The 19,333-nt window shown below is 37.6% G+C and overlaps 1 protein-coding gene across 2 annotated transcripts in view; it reads right to left on the bottom strand.

Moving 5' to 3' along the window:
- KIF13B (kinesin family member 13B) overlaps nucleotides 1-19,333 on the bottom strand; it is a 174,141-nt gene that overhangs the window by 103,172 nt on the left and 51,636 nt on the right. For both annotated transcript variants that reach the window (XM_081136639.1, XM_081136638.1), the window contains exons 4-10: nucleotides 15,383-15,443; nucleotides 12,510-12,602; nucleotides 10,987-11,167; nucleotides 7,842-7,929; nucleotides 4,742-4,876; nucleotides 2,301-2,413; nucleotides 999-1,110 (exon numbers count right to left, since the gene is read on the bottom strand). In XM_081136639.1, coding sequence (XP_080992765.1) covers nucleotides 999-1,110; nucleotides 2,301-2,413; nucleotides 4,742-4,876; nucleotides 7,842-7,929; nucleotides 10,987-11,167; nucleotides 12,510-12,602; nucleotides 15,383-15,443 — 783 coding nt within the window. The remainder of the gene's footprint in view (nucleotides 1-998; nucleotides 1,111-2,300; nucleotides 2,414-4,741; nucleotides 4,877-7,841; nucleotides 7,930-10,986; nucleotides 11,168-12,509; nucleotides 12,603-15,382; nucleotides 15,444-19,333) is intronic.

Genomic DNA, 19,333 nt, shown 5'->3' with positions numbered 1-19,333 from the left:
TGGGAATCGAAACCGGATCGCCTGGACCCTAGGTCGGTGCTCAACCGCTGAGCCACACCCAGCCAGGCAATACATAACTTTTGATCAATGAGAAAATAAGCTATCACAAGACTAAACAGGGCTCATAAAATTATTTCTCCATTTAAAAAAAATAGAAAAAAAGCGTACCAGGAAAATATTTTGTTCCAGGTTGGCCACTCTATAAAGAGTTAAATTGTCACTAGATTTTATATCCTCTAACTCCCAGGCCAATATCCAGTTCACCACGACTAAAGGGAACCTGAAGACTAGAGGGAACCTGGAAATAGTCTCTTTCCCCAAACTCCTATTACACGTCATTACTCTCTTATGGAATCACTAACTCATGTTATAATCTTTCATGTACAAACCTATCTCCCTTGTAGACTCTGAGCAATTAGAGGGCAAGGAGTGCCTTACACTCCTTTATGTTTTCCACAGCACTTCACAGTTGTCTTTCTTTCTCATTTCCATTTCCCTCACTGACGTTGGATCAGCCAGTGAATGACTATGTGACCTATTCTGTATTCGTAAACACCTTTAAAGAGCTGAAAGCAAATTAAAATGATTATGAGTAGTCTTGTAGTGAAACAGAAATACAAAGTCAAAAATGTCAGTCAAACAAAAGGAGTCTGTGAGAAAGACAGCAGTCTAGCTGAGTCTGTAAGACGGTGGAAGCTCCTTTCCTATGACTCACTTGCCTATCAGATTAGCACGAGGTCCTTCTTCTAGTCCCCCAAATCTCAGGGGCAACTGTGGGATCCAGTGTGCCCCAAACTCCCACTGCTTCCAGGTTTTGCTGAATCAGGAAGAAACCTGTGCTTAATCAGTTAAAATGATCATTATCATCTAAGAGTCTAATGATTATTAAAGTGAACACTGATGGAGGAAATGGTCATTGGAAAGGACTTATATTCCACTCTTTATTCTTCCTGTTACCAACCACTAAGAGTAGACCAGGAAGGAAAAAAATAACTTACTTTGAGCAGCCAAGTGAGGACTGAGTCACGATATGGAACAAATTTATTCTTGTTTTTGCCAGCACTCTGATCTGCTAGGGCTGAGATAACCAGACCAAGGGTTGTGAGGGACCTGCATGGTGCGACAAATCATAATAATCATAAAAAACGGAGTGTATCAAGTATCACATTGCAGCAGAAAGATTGGGCATCTAGATGCCTTTGAACCTGCATGAAAACAGCACTGTTGTCAGCATTTTGCTGCTCTGTTTAAAAATAAACTCTAAAGGCTGGTATCCATCTAATACTATTGTAAGCAATAAAATTGCTTAGCTTAGTTATTTTTTTTTTCATTTTTATAAACAAAAATGTGAGCCGTAAACCTCTGGGTCAAGATAACAACATAACCACCACATATCTTTAAGAAAGGAAGCCACAAACACAATACAATTAACAAAACATAATACAAGGCAAAAATTATATAAATATATAAATAATTGCTTATATATACATCGCCATTCAGTAATAACAGAATCTGCCTGGTGGTGTTCTATGATCTCCAGCTGGTTACTGATGATGACTTGTTACCTCACTATATGTCCTTCTGGGGAGCCACAAAGATAGAAAAGATTCCTGCCCACAGGAGCTAACAATTTAGCCCAAAGTAGAAGAAAAGATAGTCATATGAAAGAATTGGCGATCAAAACATTCCTTGATAATGCCCTAACCTCTTGGAATAAAGAAGCACCAAAGCAGTCATAAAAGGGAAAGCCAAATGTGGCCAGTACGCACGCTGTTGTTTGTTCAGACAGTGACCCCCAGGTCAAAATCAACCGCTAGACTCTGACAGACTGATGATCTTTGTTCTTTTCTATAGCGTGGACCAGCAGCTCTCCACTGGAGGCGACTGTGCCCCCACAGGGAGCAGCTGGCAATATCTGGAGATAATCTGGGTTATCACTACAGGTGAGGGGAGAGAGGTGGCAGATACCACCACCTAGGGGTAGAGGCCAGGGGAGCTGCTAAGCATCCTAGAATACAGAGGACCACTCCCAGGGACAAAGAATTGTCAGGCCCCAAATCGCAATAAGCCGCTCGAGAAACCTCTGACCCGACTGAGACTGCACTCCTCAGCCCCATCAGGTACCTGACCAGAAAATAAAACAGGCTCAAGCTCATAAAAAAGTAAATAAATAAAATCTGAAAAAAATGAGGAACTATTTATTCATTATAGCCTTAATCTTATTTTAATAACCACAAAAGTTTACCTACTTGGCTATTAAGTCAACAAAGCAATAAAAAGCAAGCCCCTGAGAAACTTACTTGTTGATGTTGCTCCCCTCCTTCAGCCTGTCACCCGCAGCTCCAGTTTTTGTTGCCCGCTCGCTGCCAGCTAAATCAACCAGGCTCAGTTTGCCCACCTTCTCTCCAGACGTCTGGAAAGTAAGTTGATAAATACTAGTACACAGTTAAAGAATACAAAAGGTGATACCATCTCTAAGGAAAAAGTTTATTATCAAAATCCTTTATCAAAGAGTTACTTACTGTTATTTCAAAATTAGTTTGCGCTGCTATAAACCAGTGTGAGAAAACTGTACAATCTAGTAAACACAAAATTATACAAAGCTCTAATAGTCCAGACAGAGTGAAAGTTACCTCAGAAAAGCAGTGGCTCCCAAAATGACACATTTTGAAGGGAACCCAATAAAATTTTTATAGGGAAGTATACAAAAACACTATTTATAAGATAAAAATTTTGATGTAATTTGAAACTATGCTTAAAATTTCACAAATATTATCAATAATTCCAAGGAAAAAATATTTGCAATTCTTACTGACATAAAAAAATTAATCTGTCATAAAATTGGAAGCTATGGAAAATTAGTTGATATGTTTTAATGTCAAATAAAACAATGACACTTTATTTTTAAAAAATTAATCTGACTTTTAACAATAGAAGGAGCCCTCAAAAACTCAACACTTTCTAAAATGTTTCATATTATTCATATATAATAATTTTCTTGTAATTCCAAGTATTAATTTATATATTTTTCTAGTTAAGATAGTTTATATATATACATCTATACACTGATATTTTCCTTTATCAAAAATGTCTTATAAAAATAAGCAAACAAAATAGAAACAGACTCATGGATACAGAGAACACACTGGTGTTATCAGAAGGAGGGGGTGAAAAAGGTGAAGGGCCTGAGAAGTACAGACTGGTAGTTACCAAACAGTCATGAGGATATAAAGTACAGCCTAGGGAATACAGTCACTAATATTGTAATAACTATGTACAGTGCCAGGTGAGTACTAAAAATATCGGAGGGAAGACTTTGTAAAGTATATGATTGTCTAACCATTATGTTGTACACCTGAAACTAATACAAAATAATACTGAGTGTAAACTGTAATTAAAAAAATAGAATTTCAATTTAAAAAATGTTTTATATTAAATCACACATGTAACATTTTATTTTCAGCAGCAATACAAAAAAAAGTGGGAAATCAATGCCAAATTCTATAGGCTGGATCATTTTTTAAAATTTTCCTTTAAAATATACATTTATATTCATTTCCATAAATAAACATGTTGCTACAAAAGGATATTCAGCTTTCTAAATCAAAAGTACTTTTGGTCAAAAAAAAAAGTCTTCAGTATGTTTTTTGTTTTATACTGAAAAGGAAATAGGAAACAAAGAACTTTTTGTTGTTACACTAATCTTGCTGTGATGGTAAAAGAAGAAAAATATGCTTTCAGCAAATAAAAATCCTGCCAAAATATAGTGCTTTGCCAGGGTCATTATTTTAGCTTCTGGTATTTGAAATTGATTGGCGGGGGGGGGGGGGGGGTAGGCATCATAATAAAATATGCAAAAGTTCATATTAAAAGAGGGAAGCCCAAATGTGTAAGTCGACAGAAAAGTTTTCAGTGTGTAGAAGCATATGTGTCTCTGGCTCTGTTTACTCTTATAAGTTTCAAATACTCAAAAAATTATTCTATAAATCTAGCAATCTGACAGTACAATTTCCCTAGAGCAATTTATTCCTTCTAATACTTAGCTGCTTAGCAGAAGGTAATATTTCAAAAGTATCTCCACTGAATCAGCTAGAGTATTAATATTTGCTTATACCATTAGCCATCACAGTTCAAAGCTCAAAAAAATGCTGTGGCAGACTTTGGACCATCTGCTTGTATAACACCTGTTCTACCTTCCTTTAGTTGGAGAGGGTAGAGAGCTCAAACTTACATTTCTCAGACTGCCTTGCAGGCCAGGGTTCAGTATGTGACTTAGGTTCTGTCAGTTAGATACACTTGTTTAAGATTTGGAAAACAGTAGTAAAGCAGAGGCCATCCTCTGCCCGTTTGGGTTTTCCTGCTGGCACACAGGATCGTGGAAGTATGTTGTCCTGGATCACAGCTATGGGGCATGCCTGGAACTCATAGCTACAGCACAGTGGCGGCCTCAGAGGTAGCATCCTGGTCAATAAGATCTATGCTGCTCTGGGAGTTATTCCTAGAGATTCCGTCTAGAACCCACTCCTCCTCAGGTGTTCCAACAACTCTGCAATCACCCAGATCCCTACTTTAAATCTCTTCTGTTTACCAAGTGTGGCTTTTGTTTCTTGTCCTATGTCCTAACTGATACACATGTTTGGTAAGGACTTCAAGTCATCTAACATCTGAAGGGAAAAAGATAAACCATGATCCACTTTAAAAATTAAAACAAAAACAAAAAGTCATACGTCTGCACACCTACCCCAGACTTCACGTCATACAAAGTGTGTGTGAGGGTGATTTTGAAGACCGCGTGGGATCGACTACTCTCCTCATTCATGTTGGTTGCAGCAACTGTACGAGACTTGTTACCCTCAGACATCAAAGACTCAATATCCTAAGTGAGAAAAGTCAGACACACATTTCGTTATCCGTCTAATATATATGAAAACTCTGCTATACTATGAAAATACAAGTTCCAGTACTTAGTCAGCCGAACTTGCATTTACCCTTTGTTTTTCAATGAACATTAAATCCCACAGAGTACAATAGCCAATACTGCCCATGAAAACAAATAAAATACCCTCTTTTCAGTAGGTGCAGATAAAGTGGCAGCTCTAAGATTACAAAAGTTTAAACTATACATGTTGAGTCTCGCAAGATGGACAAATATGTCAGGCCAATCCTCATCTAGTCTAGAAATCTGAAAAAATTTATTTAGTTTCTTTAATTACAGAAGTAATAGAAGTTAACTGTTAAATCCAGTTAGATTACATGAACAAACACCAAGCAAAAATAATCTGTAGGCCCTCAAGCAGGCAGAGCATTACCTCACCACCTTGGAGTACAGTGGTGCCTCAGTTTTCGAACGTGTCTGTGGACAAACATTTCGGTTTACAAATGCTGTAAACCTGGCGGCAAATGCTGCGGTTTTCGAACACGCCTCGGAAGCCGAACATGCCACGGGGCTTCCGCTGAGGGCAAGATCCTGAGGCCCGGCTGTCAGCTGTGGATCCCTCGGTTTTCGGATGTTTCAGAACTCGAACGGGCTTCCAGAACGGAGTACATTCGAAAACCAAGGCACCACTATATATCTTACCAGACCTATTTTTTAAAATAAAAACTTCAAGGGACTAATTTCTGCACTACTTTGTTGCCATTACTGCTAAAACAGAGAGCATGATGCAATACAGAAAGATTATGGGAGCTTCATTTTTTAAAATGTTATAAGCTCTAAAACAGTTATTTAACTAATCTGAATTTTAGTTTCATAGGTAACAATACAGAGCGAGAACATCATCTACCTTACAAGGATTTAACTGAGGAACAAGAAAGATGGTATGTATTAAACAGTTCACTAGTTGCCACCTTCTACCCAGTGTCCTCCTCTTTGCAGTAAAGGAACCCAATCTTCAGCTGAGCATATTGCAGCAGAGCTCAGGACATTTCCCAGACGCCTTCACGGCTCAGTCTGGCCATACGACCAAGTTTTAGTCAATGAGAGGTAAGGTATAATACAGGCCACTGGGCATTCTCCTTAAAGGGAGTAGGCATGCTATTGCATTTTGCTTCTAAGAGCCACCTTGAACTATGAGAATTAGAGCATTACCATAGAGCTGGCAGGAATCTAGGTTCCTTAAGAGCATCTTTGGGACCACATACCCGCCCTTTCACCATTCATTCATTAATTCATTTTCTCACTCAAATATACATATTGAAAGCACCTAATATGTGCCAGGTACATTTTAAAATACTAAGGACACAGAATGATGGAAACATAATAATAATTCATATTCCAAGGAACTTAAATCCTGTTATATTTTTTCTATAATATGTAGTCAAACATAATCCTGACACACACATATAAAAACCTTTGAAAACCATAAGGTTCTATTTTGCTGTATAAATTTAAAAGAATAATGTTTAAGGAAAAAGTCAACATTATAAATAAAATGCCTCAAAGTAAAAACATTAACTGCAAAAAGAGATAAATAGGCACCACAATGGAAAAAATCACAATGTTTTAGATCCATTCTAAATCCACTTTAGGCCCATTAAATCTGACAATCCTGAGGCTTAACATAAAAGCTTATCCTATTTAGCCTACATTTACTCATTGGTCTCTAACCTGTTGTCTCATGCACGAACTCTGTATTGAGCCTTTTAATTTTTTAAACAAGCAAAAGGTCTTTTTGTACTTTCCCATCTCCTCTGAGCTCTCAAAACAATCTTGATCTCGCTCCAATATTGCCTAAATATGCTCTCGAATGATCATTATTAATATACCAACATTACCTAACATTTATATAAAAATTCTAGAGTTTTCAAAGACTTTTCAGGTGCATTATCCCATCTGATCTCCTCCAGGGAGCCTCCCCAGACACCACCCTCTCCAGACACCTGCATATCCATTTAAGTTAGGTACCCTCCTGGAAACAAAGCTGAACCCTGAACAGGCATCTGCCGCAGCACTTAAAACCATGCTGTTTTATAGTGTTACCCTTATAACATCTGTAAGCAGCCTGAGGTAACGGACTCATTGTCTTTTTTATATCCTCAGCACCTGGCACAAGGTCTGGCGCAGGTATTCAACAGATAGTTACTAAATGAAATAACTAACGTTTACTAAATGAGTGATCATGAAACAAGTGATAGAATTGATTCATGAACAAAGAAATGAATGAGCCTACCTCATAAAATAGTCAAGACAATAAAACTAATTTCCATTTTAAAAACTAGGACAAAGAAGGTAGGTGAGATGGAGTCATACAGGAGTCGAACAAAGGGGTTAAGTGTCACTAGGGGTTAAGTGTCAGATCATCATGCTCTGACTCCCAACTCAATGTACATTACATCAAGTCACGGGGTGTCACCCCACCCCCGTTCCCCCAATGTGCAAAGTAGAACGGTGAAGTCTGAAAATGAGGAGAGCTAACTAAAGGCTGGTAAGTGATTCTCTCAGTTAGAAATAGGCTTTGAATTCCTTCTACTCAACTCAGACATTTTATTTCATTAAATCCACTGTATCATAAGCAACTTCACTATTTTATGTACTACCAGGGAAGACAAAAAGCTGACATTTATCATTGTAGGGGACATCACAATTTTAGAGTTCGTAAAATATGAAAAACATGTGTGTCTCACAGTAGATGAATAGGTTTGCCTTGCAAATGTACACCTTCTCTCACAGTGAATCTATCCTGACAGTCATATACAGCTTTTTAAGTAAAAATTTTTGTAAAAAGTAATTTATTAAGTGATACTGCTGTAATTTTTTTAATTTCAAAAATAATAATAATCACAAATTAAACAAAAAGCCTGCTACGCTGAATTTAGTAAGTTTACATAAAGGATGTTGTTACCTTATAGCTCGTGACAGCCAGTTTAGAAAGTCCGTCGACATAGGGTCCCAACACACTGTGCTCTCTGACTTTTAACGTTTGACGGCTTCTGTTCACAAAAACAAAGAAATGGTTTTTAAACAATAGCCTGTTTTTTAAAGGACTCAACTTTGCACCATAAAATACATACTGAGTTCAACAAAGATTCCAAATAAATAAAACCAACTCACTTGATCCCAGAAGAATTTAAACCAAAATTTAAAATCTTGACTGGTCACAAAAACTTCATAATGTGGTGAAATATCACATCACTCAAAAGGGTACACTGTGGGATGTCTATTTGCTACCACAAAGAATGCGGAGTCAGATAAATACACACAGTCTACTTGTCCTATCGCAGAGAGCAGAAAGGCAATAACTGCTAACTGTGCAAGAAAGGAAAATTACAGACCAACCTCAATCATGAGTAAGGACAAACAAAAGACGACAAATGATGAATCTGATGTTAAAAACTTAAAATTGGGCTTATCTCAGGGTTACCAGGTTTTTTTAAACACTAGAAAAAGATTCATGGCCTTTACCACATTGATAGACTAATGGGGGGGAAAACACACATGGTCATTTCAATAAATGTAGGAAAAAGTATTCAATAAAATTAAATACTCATTCCTGATTAAAAATAAATAAGCTTCTTAGCAAACAAAGAACTGATAATACTCGGTGAAGGACATCTGCCAAAAACCTAGAGCATATAGCATAGTTAATGGTACCAACCAAAAATGTTGAGAATATTTGCTGATGATTGATTATATATGACAAGTGAATTATATCTCAAAAAAAAATCTTAAAAAAATAAAATCACTATAATGTAAAAATATTTGTTGATGGTGAGATTACAGGTGATTCATATTTTAAGTAACTTAATATTTTCTAGTGATTTGGGCTCTTTTTAGCACCCTAGTGCCTACCACTAAAAACTTTGCTTACTGTGATAAAACTGTCCATAAAGTAGACATAGAACAATTATTTAACTTAGTGCTGACTTCAGGATATATGCTAACTTTTTCCTTTCCCTTTATCTTAAAGATAATGTGTACTGTATTATCTCCTGAGTAAAACATATATTATGCCCTGGCCAGGTGGCCCGATTGGTTGGAGCATCGTCCCATACACCGAATGGTTGCAGGTTCGATTCCCTATCAGGGCACATACCTAGGTTTCGGGTTAAATCCCCAGTAGGGGCACATGCAAGAAGCAATTGAGCGCTGCTTCTCTCTCACATTGATGTGTGTATGTCTCTCTTTCCCCTCCCTCCCCCACTTTCTCTCTCTCTAAAAATCAATAAAAACATATCCTCGAGGACTAAGAAAAATAAATAAAAATATAATTACATTATTACACATAGTACTTGCTGAGTTAATAAAATTTAGTCCTCGAATAGCAAAACAAAGCTCTCTCAAATAGTCTTTCATGGAAAAGATATAACTTTTATAGTTTTCACTCTATTTACTTCAACTGTTCAGAAACACTACAAAAAACCCCTCAAGAACTTCCAAGGGGGAGACAACAATAACAACAAACATTTACTGAGCACTGACTATGCATCATAAAGGCTCTAAGACGTCAAGTGTATCGTCCCAGTCTGTCTTCAACAGCCCTCTGAGATACTGCGTGGTTTTATCATGGCCTCTACAAATGAGGCCCAGAAGCATAAGGACCTTGCTCAATAGGTAACAATCAATGGACCTAGATCCAGAGCTAGGTAAATCCAAAGCCCACGCTGTTCATTACTAAACTATACACAGACAAACATCCAAGAAATTATTAAAGACTATGAAAAAACTGTAAAGTTTAAGCTATGTCACACAAAACACAAGAACGAAGCCACCTAAGAATTTCTGAGCAGGTCTGGGCTGGATCTCTAAGAAAATGGTCTCCACAGAGGTGAAGGTGCAACAAAAAATATTCAGGGTAGAGCAAGAAAAAGCATGAGAGCAAAATAGCCAGCAAGATGTGGGTGCTCAACCATAACCTTCCCACATCTGGCCTCCTTCTGTGCCCTGTGTTGACTTCCACACATCGTGCCCTGCAGCAGCCACACTGCGCAGCTGGGTCACTCTCCAAACCAGGGACTTCGCCAAACATGCTTGGCACGGGCTGTCCCTGTGCTTGAATGGTTCTCACCTGACTTCTCTGTGAACAAACTCCCACTCAGCACAAAACCCATCAAAAAACCCATCAAGCACCCTCTATTGACTCTTCCGTTCCCTGGGCAAAGATACTCGTTTTGGTTGAGCAATGGTTCACCATGATTCACTGCCTCTAGGACCATCTTTCCTTCACCATCATCTTCATCCTAACTGTTCCCTCCACACTTTCTGTAAGCCTCAGCTCATCTGGCTCTTTGACTCCTGGACACTGTTTCTACATCAATAAGCCACAGCTGTGGTTATTATCTGTTTCTTTCTCTCCGATGTCACACTTCCCTAAAATCTGAACTCAGAAAATGCTCTATGCAATGAACAGATTTCCTCAGATACCTCTTATCTTCCCCATTAGGTTCAGACATGACTGCAGAGTGAGAACAGCATTTTTTAAAGCTTTCTAATACTTCTGAGCCACTTTTATTTCAAAGTCTATGCCATAAAATGGGACTTTTTAAAAAAAATCTAGGAATCTTTAAAATTAACTATCCTAAAGTCCAGGTTTCATATCTCTATGCCTCTCTCTCACCTCACAGCCTGCAAACAAACCACTGAATTCCTCCTAAAATTTCTTGGTTAAAAAATAATAATAATAATAACCTACTTGATTAAGGATTCCATTTACCCCAATACTAAGTAACTTAATTTTCATTACACATTTTTGGTTTGTGGCTTTGGATGTATACGAGGAAGGCAGTATGACCCAAATGCATGCTGCTCAACCACACTTCCCTGCCCCGTCTCAGTCTGAATTTCAAAAGCCCAGAATTGGCTGTAAAAAGCCACTCAATGTAACTAACAGCAAATCACAAAATCAATAACTAGATAACTAGATAAAATCACAAAGACAATAACTAGATAACACTCTACCAGAGCTCAATATAAAAAATTTCATGTAAGCCAATTTATCAAGTCTGTTTTAGTCCACAATACTATAATAGTAAAGTATCAAACTCACTTACCCTTTGGGATCAAGGAGATCTCTGACTTTTTCATTATAAATTTCCATATAGGACACTTCTACTTTAAAACTCTGCTCTTCATTTTCCTCTTTCTGTGTTCGTTCGAAGAGACCACTGCAAAGTCTTGGGATTAATCCAGGTTGGTCAGCTGTGCCCATCATGGTGTAAGATTTTCCAGATCCTAAAAAATGAAAATCATAGTTATTACTGTCTCTTTGAGAAGCTGAAATACGTAAACCTCTTTTCAATGCTCATAATAAATAACTAGCACTTAGGAAAATGCCCAAAATAAAATTAGAAATATACCACACAAAAAAGAATAATACCCAAATATAATGATGAAGCTATTAAGTACAGAAACTTTCCTACTGTACATGGAAAAGTCAAAAGTAAATTTCCTCTAAGAAGAAAACAAAAACCTTCTTTAAGTGTCTTCAGAGTTTTAAAAAATTCCCTAAAACAACTGAAAAATCATTTTCTAAAATCAACTGGGAAGACCCATATGATCAATAATACCACTGTACCTGCTCTCAACCACTAACCACACCACAAAAAGTGTTATCCTGAGAGGGCCCAGAGCACAGCAACCTACGGACCTTTGGCAATAGTGCAGAAAACAGACTAATCTTTTCCTACTATAAAATTATTTTCTCCATTGTATCAAGAATGCATATTCATTAAAGATAATTTAGAAAACACCAGAAAATAGAAAGAAAAAAATTCAAACACTCATACTCCTAATATACAATTATTTTTCCTTTTTTAGTAGCAGTGATTTTGTAAACATGCTTTTATTTTTTTAATTTTTATTATTTTTAGAGAGAGCGAGAGGAAAGGGGAGAGGGCGAGTGAGAAAGAGGAGAGAGAGAAACATGGATTTGTTGTTCCACTTATTTATGATACACATTGGTTGATTCTTGTATGTGCCCTGACCGGGGACCAAATCTGCAACCTTGGCATAGGGGGACAAAGCTCTAAACAATATACCCGGCCAGGGCCTATAAACATACTTTTAAATACAAGTTGCTGCTTTTGTCACTTGACACTTTATCATTATCATAATACCTAAAACTAATATACCACTTCTTATGTACCAGGTCTTTTCTAAAAGTTTTCACATGCTAACCCATTGTGCCAACCCTATTAGAAAAGTCTATAAATTATCAGTGTTTTTCAGACAAGGAAATTAGGGTGCAAGTTTCACTACTGGTCAATGGCAGGAACAGGGTTGGAGCTGGTATAACCTGGATCAGAGTTATGACCACCATACACACTGCCTCTTAAAAATATCATGAGCATTTTTCCATGAAGAGTAGTTTTCAACTGGACAAGCTATACAATATATCCTTAAACAGTGACTACTTTAAGTAGATTTTCTTTCCTGTTGACCACAGAGATACAGAAGTTGAAACGCTCCTTATCAATCATAACTGATAAGATGCTAACAATATGTATCCTTTTTGGTATATTCTCTGTCATGATCCTTAAAGCTTAAAATATATATATATATTATTTAATATTACCAGTCTGTCCATAGGCAAAGATACATGCATTGTAGCCATCGAAAGCATTTTGAAGAATATTCTCCCCAAGGCACTTAAAAACATCCTCTTGACCTGAAAGAGAGAAAAAGAAAGGATGTTTTAAGCTAAACTGCACATGAACAGTTAAAAAAAACAACAAAAAACAAACAAAATCCTCAAAAATGCACTTCTTTTTTTCAGCTTATCTACAAAAAAGATTTTTAAATCTGATGAATGCTTCCAAAGGCTAATGTTCTTCAGGATATTTCTAGTTAGCACATGAGAGAAAATGAGTAAAAAGTTCCTGATAATGTGAACTTAATTAGTAAACACTGACTAAAAATCTGCAAAGCAAAAAGCTAAAGAACTGCTAATTTTATAAACAGTGATGATAAATATCCAAAATTTAAGTTCGGGACCTAGGTGCACCTGAAATTTAACTATATACTACTCAGCTAATGCTTTATTCAGTAGGTACTAGAGTTCAAAACAATCATATATATAAATCCCCTCTCCTTTTCCTCAATAATTTTTTCTCAATTGGAAACATTAAAAAAAATTTTTTTAAACAATCTAGTAAGGCAGAAATGGCCGTACCAAGCACAAAATACTACTCTGAACAAAATTTCCAGTCTCTTTATAAAAACTATACAGTGGTGCCTCGGTTTTTGGACATGTCCGTTGGCGAACATTTCAGGTTACAAACACCATAAACCTGGCAGTAAACGCTTCGGTTTTCGAACACGCCTCGGAAGCCGAACACGCCGCGCCACTTCTGTTGAGGGCAAGATCCTGAGGCCCGGCTGCCGGCTGTTGATCCCTCAGTTTTCAAACATTTCACAACTCTCACGGTCTCCAGAACAGATTACATTCGAAAACCGAGGCACCACTGTAGTTGTGGTTAAACTCATGGGTAGCTTGTTTTACTTCTGTCGCCAAGTGCTTGGAACCAGTGGTCTATGGTGACTAGCAGCAATTCTCTAGGGACTCTTTCTTTTTTTATTTTCTCAGTGGCAATTTTAAATTACAGGGTCTATAATATATACCAGCTAGGAGAGAGTAGAAGATACTGAAAATTTCTTCTAGCTTTCTGTCATGGACATAAATAATCGGATCAAATGCTTCCCTATTAAATATGGCTAAATTAAATATGCCATTCAATCTTGAGTCTTGAATATTGTGATAATATAGTGATTTATAAGAAATATGTATTTAGTCATTCAAATTCCATGGAATTTCCTAAGTGTTAAAAGACATAAGTAGCAAGTATTTTGTTATGCTAATAAGGTGACTTTTGAGGTACACCCATGCATGGGGGCTGGTTGGCAGGAGAGCCAATCATGTGATTAGAGGGTTGGAACCTTTAGTACACCTCCCCTCTGGGGAGAGGAGAGGGGCTGGAAATAGAATCAATCATCAATGGCCAATGATTTAATCAATCATATCTATGTAATGAAGCCTCTATAAAAACCGAAAAAGAACAGTGTCTGGAGAGCTTCCAGATTGGTGAACACGTGGAGATTTGGGAAGAGTAGTGCTGCTGGAGAGAACATGGGAGCTACATGCCCTTTCCCCATACATTGTCTTATGCATCTCTTCCATCTGGCTGTTCCTAAGTTACACCTCTTTATAATAAACTGTTAAGATAGTAGTAAAATGTTCATCTGAGTTCTGTGAGCCACTCTAGCAAATTAATGGAACCCAAGAAGGAGATGGTGGGAAACTCTGATTTATAGCCAATTGGTCTAAAGTGCAGGTAACAACCTGAATTATGACTGGTGTCTTTAGTCCAAGGAGGGAACTAAAGTGGGGAGTGGGGGTGGGGGGCAGTCTTGTAGGACTGAGCCCTTAACCTGTGAGATCTGATGCTATCTCCAGGTAGATGGTATTAGAATTAAGCTGAACTGTAGGACACCCAGCTGGTGTCTTCCGCATTGCTTGTTAGTGGTGGTGGGAAAACACCACTGCCCCCATGATCTAGAACTGGGATCTGGACACACTTATATAAATATGAGAGACCTGGATGCTGCTATGCTTGTTATTTTCAAATGCTATAAATAGCATCCTATTATGCCTCACTTCCTAGTTAATTTACCAGATTAGTACATCATCATCATCCTTCCGATACTGAAGCATTCCTTAAAGTCATCATTGGGCCAGCTAGGCCAAATTAACCTTAACTTTTTGAAACAGCTGTAGTACTACTGTTTCTCATGATAAAAGCCAATGCGATATGACACTCAATATTTAAAAGAGATTGCTTAGCAACAGGTGCTGTAAGCAGTGAGGAATAAAGGAAATAGAAGGCTGACACTGTAGTCCTAAACTTGTGGTGAAAAGGGGCTTGAGACAGTCATCATTGAAGAGTAACAGAACAGCAGAATTCCAGAGCAGATTTAGAAAGAACATGGTATATTCCTCTTCATTAAAGACAGAAAACAGAGCGCTGAAAGCTTAAGTGATTTACCCAAAGTCAGGGGAGTCAGGAGTAGAGCCTGGGTTAAACTCAAGGTTTCATTTTCTCCGTGGCTCTTTGTTCGTTACACCAAGCTGCCTCTCTAGACCACATCACAGTCATCTAAGGGAATCTACGCAGCTCCTGCGTGCGACCGGCGCATGCAAGGCCTGGGACGCCTGCGAGTAAGCCTCAGCCGGGTGTACCCTATCGATCTAACCTGATCATCTTAAACCAAGAACAGTGCACTCGAAGCTCCCATTTCCCAACCAACGTAAAAACTCTAAGAGCAAAGACTGGAGGAAATTCTCTATACAGTTTTTAAAATTACACAAAATAATACCATGATAATTTATGGAAAAAATATTAAAACACCTTTTCTATATTATCAGTAGTTAATAGGATGCTGTACTCTTACCTGCATACTTTTCTCTGACAGATTCATCCATAGACCAGAAACAATGATCGTATGCAAATACCTGTTAAAAAAAAATGGTGTGTATTACAAACAAAACCTTTAAATAAAGAGCAAAACCTTAACATACTTATAATATAACAATGTCTTAGCATTGATAACATTGTTCATAATAGTGAAATAAAAACACTGTCTCACAATAAATATTATAAAATTATTTATAGTACAGTCTTACAATGCACAGATAAGCACCATAGATGATATAAATCTTTATTTATTTCACATAGAAAACTTCACAATGTTAAATGAAGAAAGGGGAGGATACAAAACAATATGTACAATAAGATGGCTATTACACACACACACACATAAAGTGTATTTCTGCATGATAAGATTAGTGCTTTGTTTTCTTTGAGCTTTTATGTAGTCTCTGTATTTTTACTTTTCTAGGAGAAAAAGATTTAAAAAAAATAAAATGTAAAGATGATTACTACAGCAAGTTGAAAATAGCTATAAAACAGCAGATTCTTTAAATTATAACACAACCATGTACAATATTGTATAGTTTTAAGATTGTAAAAGACTGATAAGAAAATGTTCATAGATTAACATAAAAGTTATGAAAGTCTGGACCATGATCCCATATTTGTACAAAAATCTATACAGAGCCTGGCCAGAGTGGCTCAGCTGGTGGGACGTCATCCTGTGCACCAAAGGGTTGCCGGCTGGATTCCCGGTCCAGGCACATACCTGGGCTGCAAGTTCAATCCCTAGGCAGGGCACATATGGAAGGCCCCCGATCAATGTTTCTCTCTCCCACTAATTTTTCTCTTTCTCTCTTTTTCCCTCCTCTCCCTTCCTTCCTACCCTCCTTTCCCCCTTCCTCTCTCTAAGCATGTCCTTGGGTGAGGATTAAAAAAAATTTTTTTTTTAAATCTATACAGATAAAAAGCAGGAAGAATATACACTGGAAATACTGGTAGTGGTTAATGCTAGTTGGTGGGACATCACAGATGATTTGTTTAGATATTTTACATTTACTGCTTTCTATAATGGGCACACTTTTTGTGATCGAATTTCATGTTTTATAATTTAGTTTTGCCCGGCCAGTGTGGCTCAGTTGGTTGAGCATTGTGGCATGCACCAGGAGGTAACTGGTTCGACTCCCAGTCAAGGTACACGCCCAAGTTGTGGGCTCCACCCCAGTAGGGGGCATGCAGGAGGCAGCCGATCCGATCCTTGTTTCTCTCTCAGCAATGTTTCTATCTCTCCCTCTCACCTCCTCTCTCTGAAATAAATAAAAACATTAAAATAATAATAATAATAATAATTTAGTCTCTTTAAGGATTTTGAATGTAATTGTTTTTAAACTCATTTCAGCTTGCAGTTCTAACCTTCCTACTTTGGGTGTTTGTTGACTTACTTTCTGATGACAGTTTTCCTCTTGGACCTTTAAATGCTGGTTTGCAAGTACATTGGCAGTTTGTATTTTATAGATTATGTGAGTACTTGTTTTTTTTCTCTCCCTTTGGCCACCTTTATATGACTTGTTACATTGCCAATCCCAACCACTGGAGCCCAGATTTTGGTCTTCTCAAAGCCCAATGACCTCTCTACTCCTTCCTATTTACACAGACATTAGCTCAGTGCTGGTGGCCAAAACCCATTTTTTAAGCCTTCATTCATGTGGAGCTGCACCCAAATCAGTTTTCACATGGTGAAGCTTCTCCAGTCCTCAACCATACATCCGCACCCTTTTAAATCTATCTGTAACAGTTAAACTTCTGTCACCTCCAAGAATCTGTGTCTGGTCCGAGGCCCAGTAAATATGCTGTTTCTGCTCCAGCCTGCTTCTGGTCTCCAAAGTTACATGCTGTTTTTTAATATGATGTGATTTTAATATTTTAAAATATTTTATCTGTCCCTACTATGAGTTTGGAGTTGGCAAGAGAATGCTTCTGTGTGAACTCACAAGGTTATCTGGACCAGAGGTCTAAAACTTAACTTTTTTAACAAAGGAAATTAGATTAGGATGGTAAATTAAATATACCATATATCCCCAATCCCACCTGAAATTAACTCAAAATGATAGTGAGAGGGAGGGGGAGGACCAAAAGGGGAAAGAAGGGAGAGTAAGTTTTTGAAAACAAATCACTTTCTTATACCTGAATCAGAAATTGAGAATCCCTGATAAACAGTTGCAGTGAGACTGATGGGGAGTGAGGTGGAGTGGGAGCCACAGCAAGACCACAGGACAAAGCACTGCAGAAGGGGAAGGCTGCAAAGAGCAGTTCTGGGAGTGAGTGCCCCAGGAGAACAGCTAAATGAGCAAGAGGGGACCCTGGGGCAACCAACAGGATGACTGGTTAAAAACATTTTCAAAGGGATTAAGAAGCACAAATTGGCAGTTACAAAAACAGTCAAGGGGATGTAAAGGACAGCATGGGAATATAGTCAATAATATTGTAGTAAGTATGTATGGTGTCAGGTAGGTACTCGACTTACCGGGGCGCGGGGATCACTTCATAAGTTATATAAATGTCTAACTACTATGCTGTACACATGAAACTAATATAATATGGAGTGCCAACTGTAATTCAAAAAAATTGAAATGCCTGGTATCTAGAAATTAATTAAAAATAAAAAAAAATAAAAACACCTTCAAAGCAGGGAAGGATCAGAACACCCATACTGTGTGCAAAACAGCAGTTCCCTGGGAAGGGGCAGTGATGGAGAAGACAGGCCAGAAAGGCGAACAGAAGCCCCATGGCTGACAACACACAAGAGGTGGGAGCCCTGGAGCCCAGAAGCTACCATCCAGCTGCAATACCATGTGGTACATTACTTCCTCAACATTTTTCCAAGGTGAAACATGTATGTATCAATAATGGTGGTGGCTCACTGTGTGAGCAATTCTCCCTCAGGGAGAAGAGGAAAAGACAAAGGAAGATGAGAGGTGGTCCCAAAGGACAGCATATCAAAATTTCGGGTAGTTTGCTTTTCAAACTACATTCATCAGCCAGGGTGGGAATCATTTCAGCAGGGTAAGATTAAACAAAATGTAAAGCTCAAGTTAAGTTTCTTCTATTCTAGCTTTCAACTCTCATCTCTGGTCATTTTATTTAATTCTATTCTTAATAAGGTTAAGTAGAAACCATCCTGATTCTTCTCTTGGAACCTGAGCTCCTCACTTCAACAGTCCCATCACCACATATGTGTGTACTTATCAAGGATCTGGCTCTAAAAGGCCTCCTCTCTCCATTATTATGAGTTGGTTTCTTTTCTTTTTCTTTTTAATTTAGATATCCTTTAAATAACTGAATTTCTTATTCTCAATTCTAGTAGAGAAGCTATCACTAAAGTAACTATAACAATTGCTGATAACTCCATGAGGTAAAAGGACACTGAGATACAAAGAAGTTAAGAGCCTGATGGCTGGCAGGAGCTGGGAGTTGAACCCTGCCTTTGAGCCAGCAGTCTGCTCACCACCAGGCTCTCTACTACTAGACTAAATTAGCTTTATTCCACCAATTTTTTGAAAGCCCCACAGCCTGGTACAAAGTTGGAAACTAATGAACACTTCGTTCATATTTACTAACAACACTGAATGGCCTTCTTTAAGTTTTAGCAATTTTATAAATTATAGGAATCTTCCAACTACAGAGTTCCTAAGCAGACAGCCCTTTTCTTTCTAAACAAATATTTTTCCTTAAATTTTTTAATAAAAACTTTTTTTCAAGTAATATAGAAGAAACAGATTCATTATTAACAAAGTCAAATAACACAGAAGCATAAAGTAAAAAATAAGGGCCTCCCATTCACCAAGCATACCACTCCCTAGAGGTAACCACTATGTTAATGTGGTGCTGGTCTTTTTATAGTTTTTATGTCAATACATTTTCTCTAAACATTAATATACAGTTGAATTAAATAAAACATGAATAGTTTTTAAAT

The sequence above is a fragment of the Miniopterus schreibersii genome (genome assembly GCF_964146895.1).
Source record: "Miniopterus schreibersii genome assembly, chromosome: 4".
In the NCBI taxonomy this organism is placed as follows: Eukaryota; Metazoa; Chordata; class Mammalia; order Chiroptera; family Miniopteridae; genus Miniopterus; species Miniopterus schreibersii.
The sequence above is the reverse complement of the archived record's forward strand: the minus strand, read 5'-3'. Positions and strand labels throughout refer to the sequence as shown.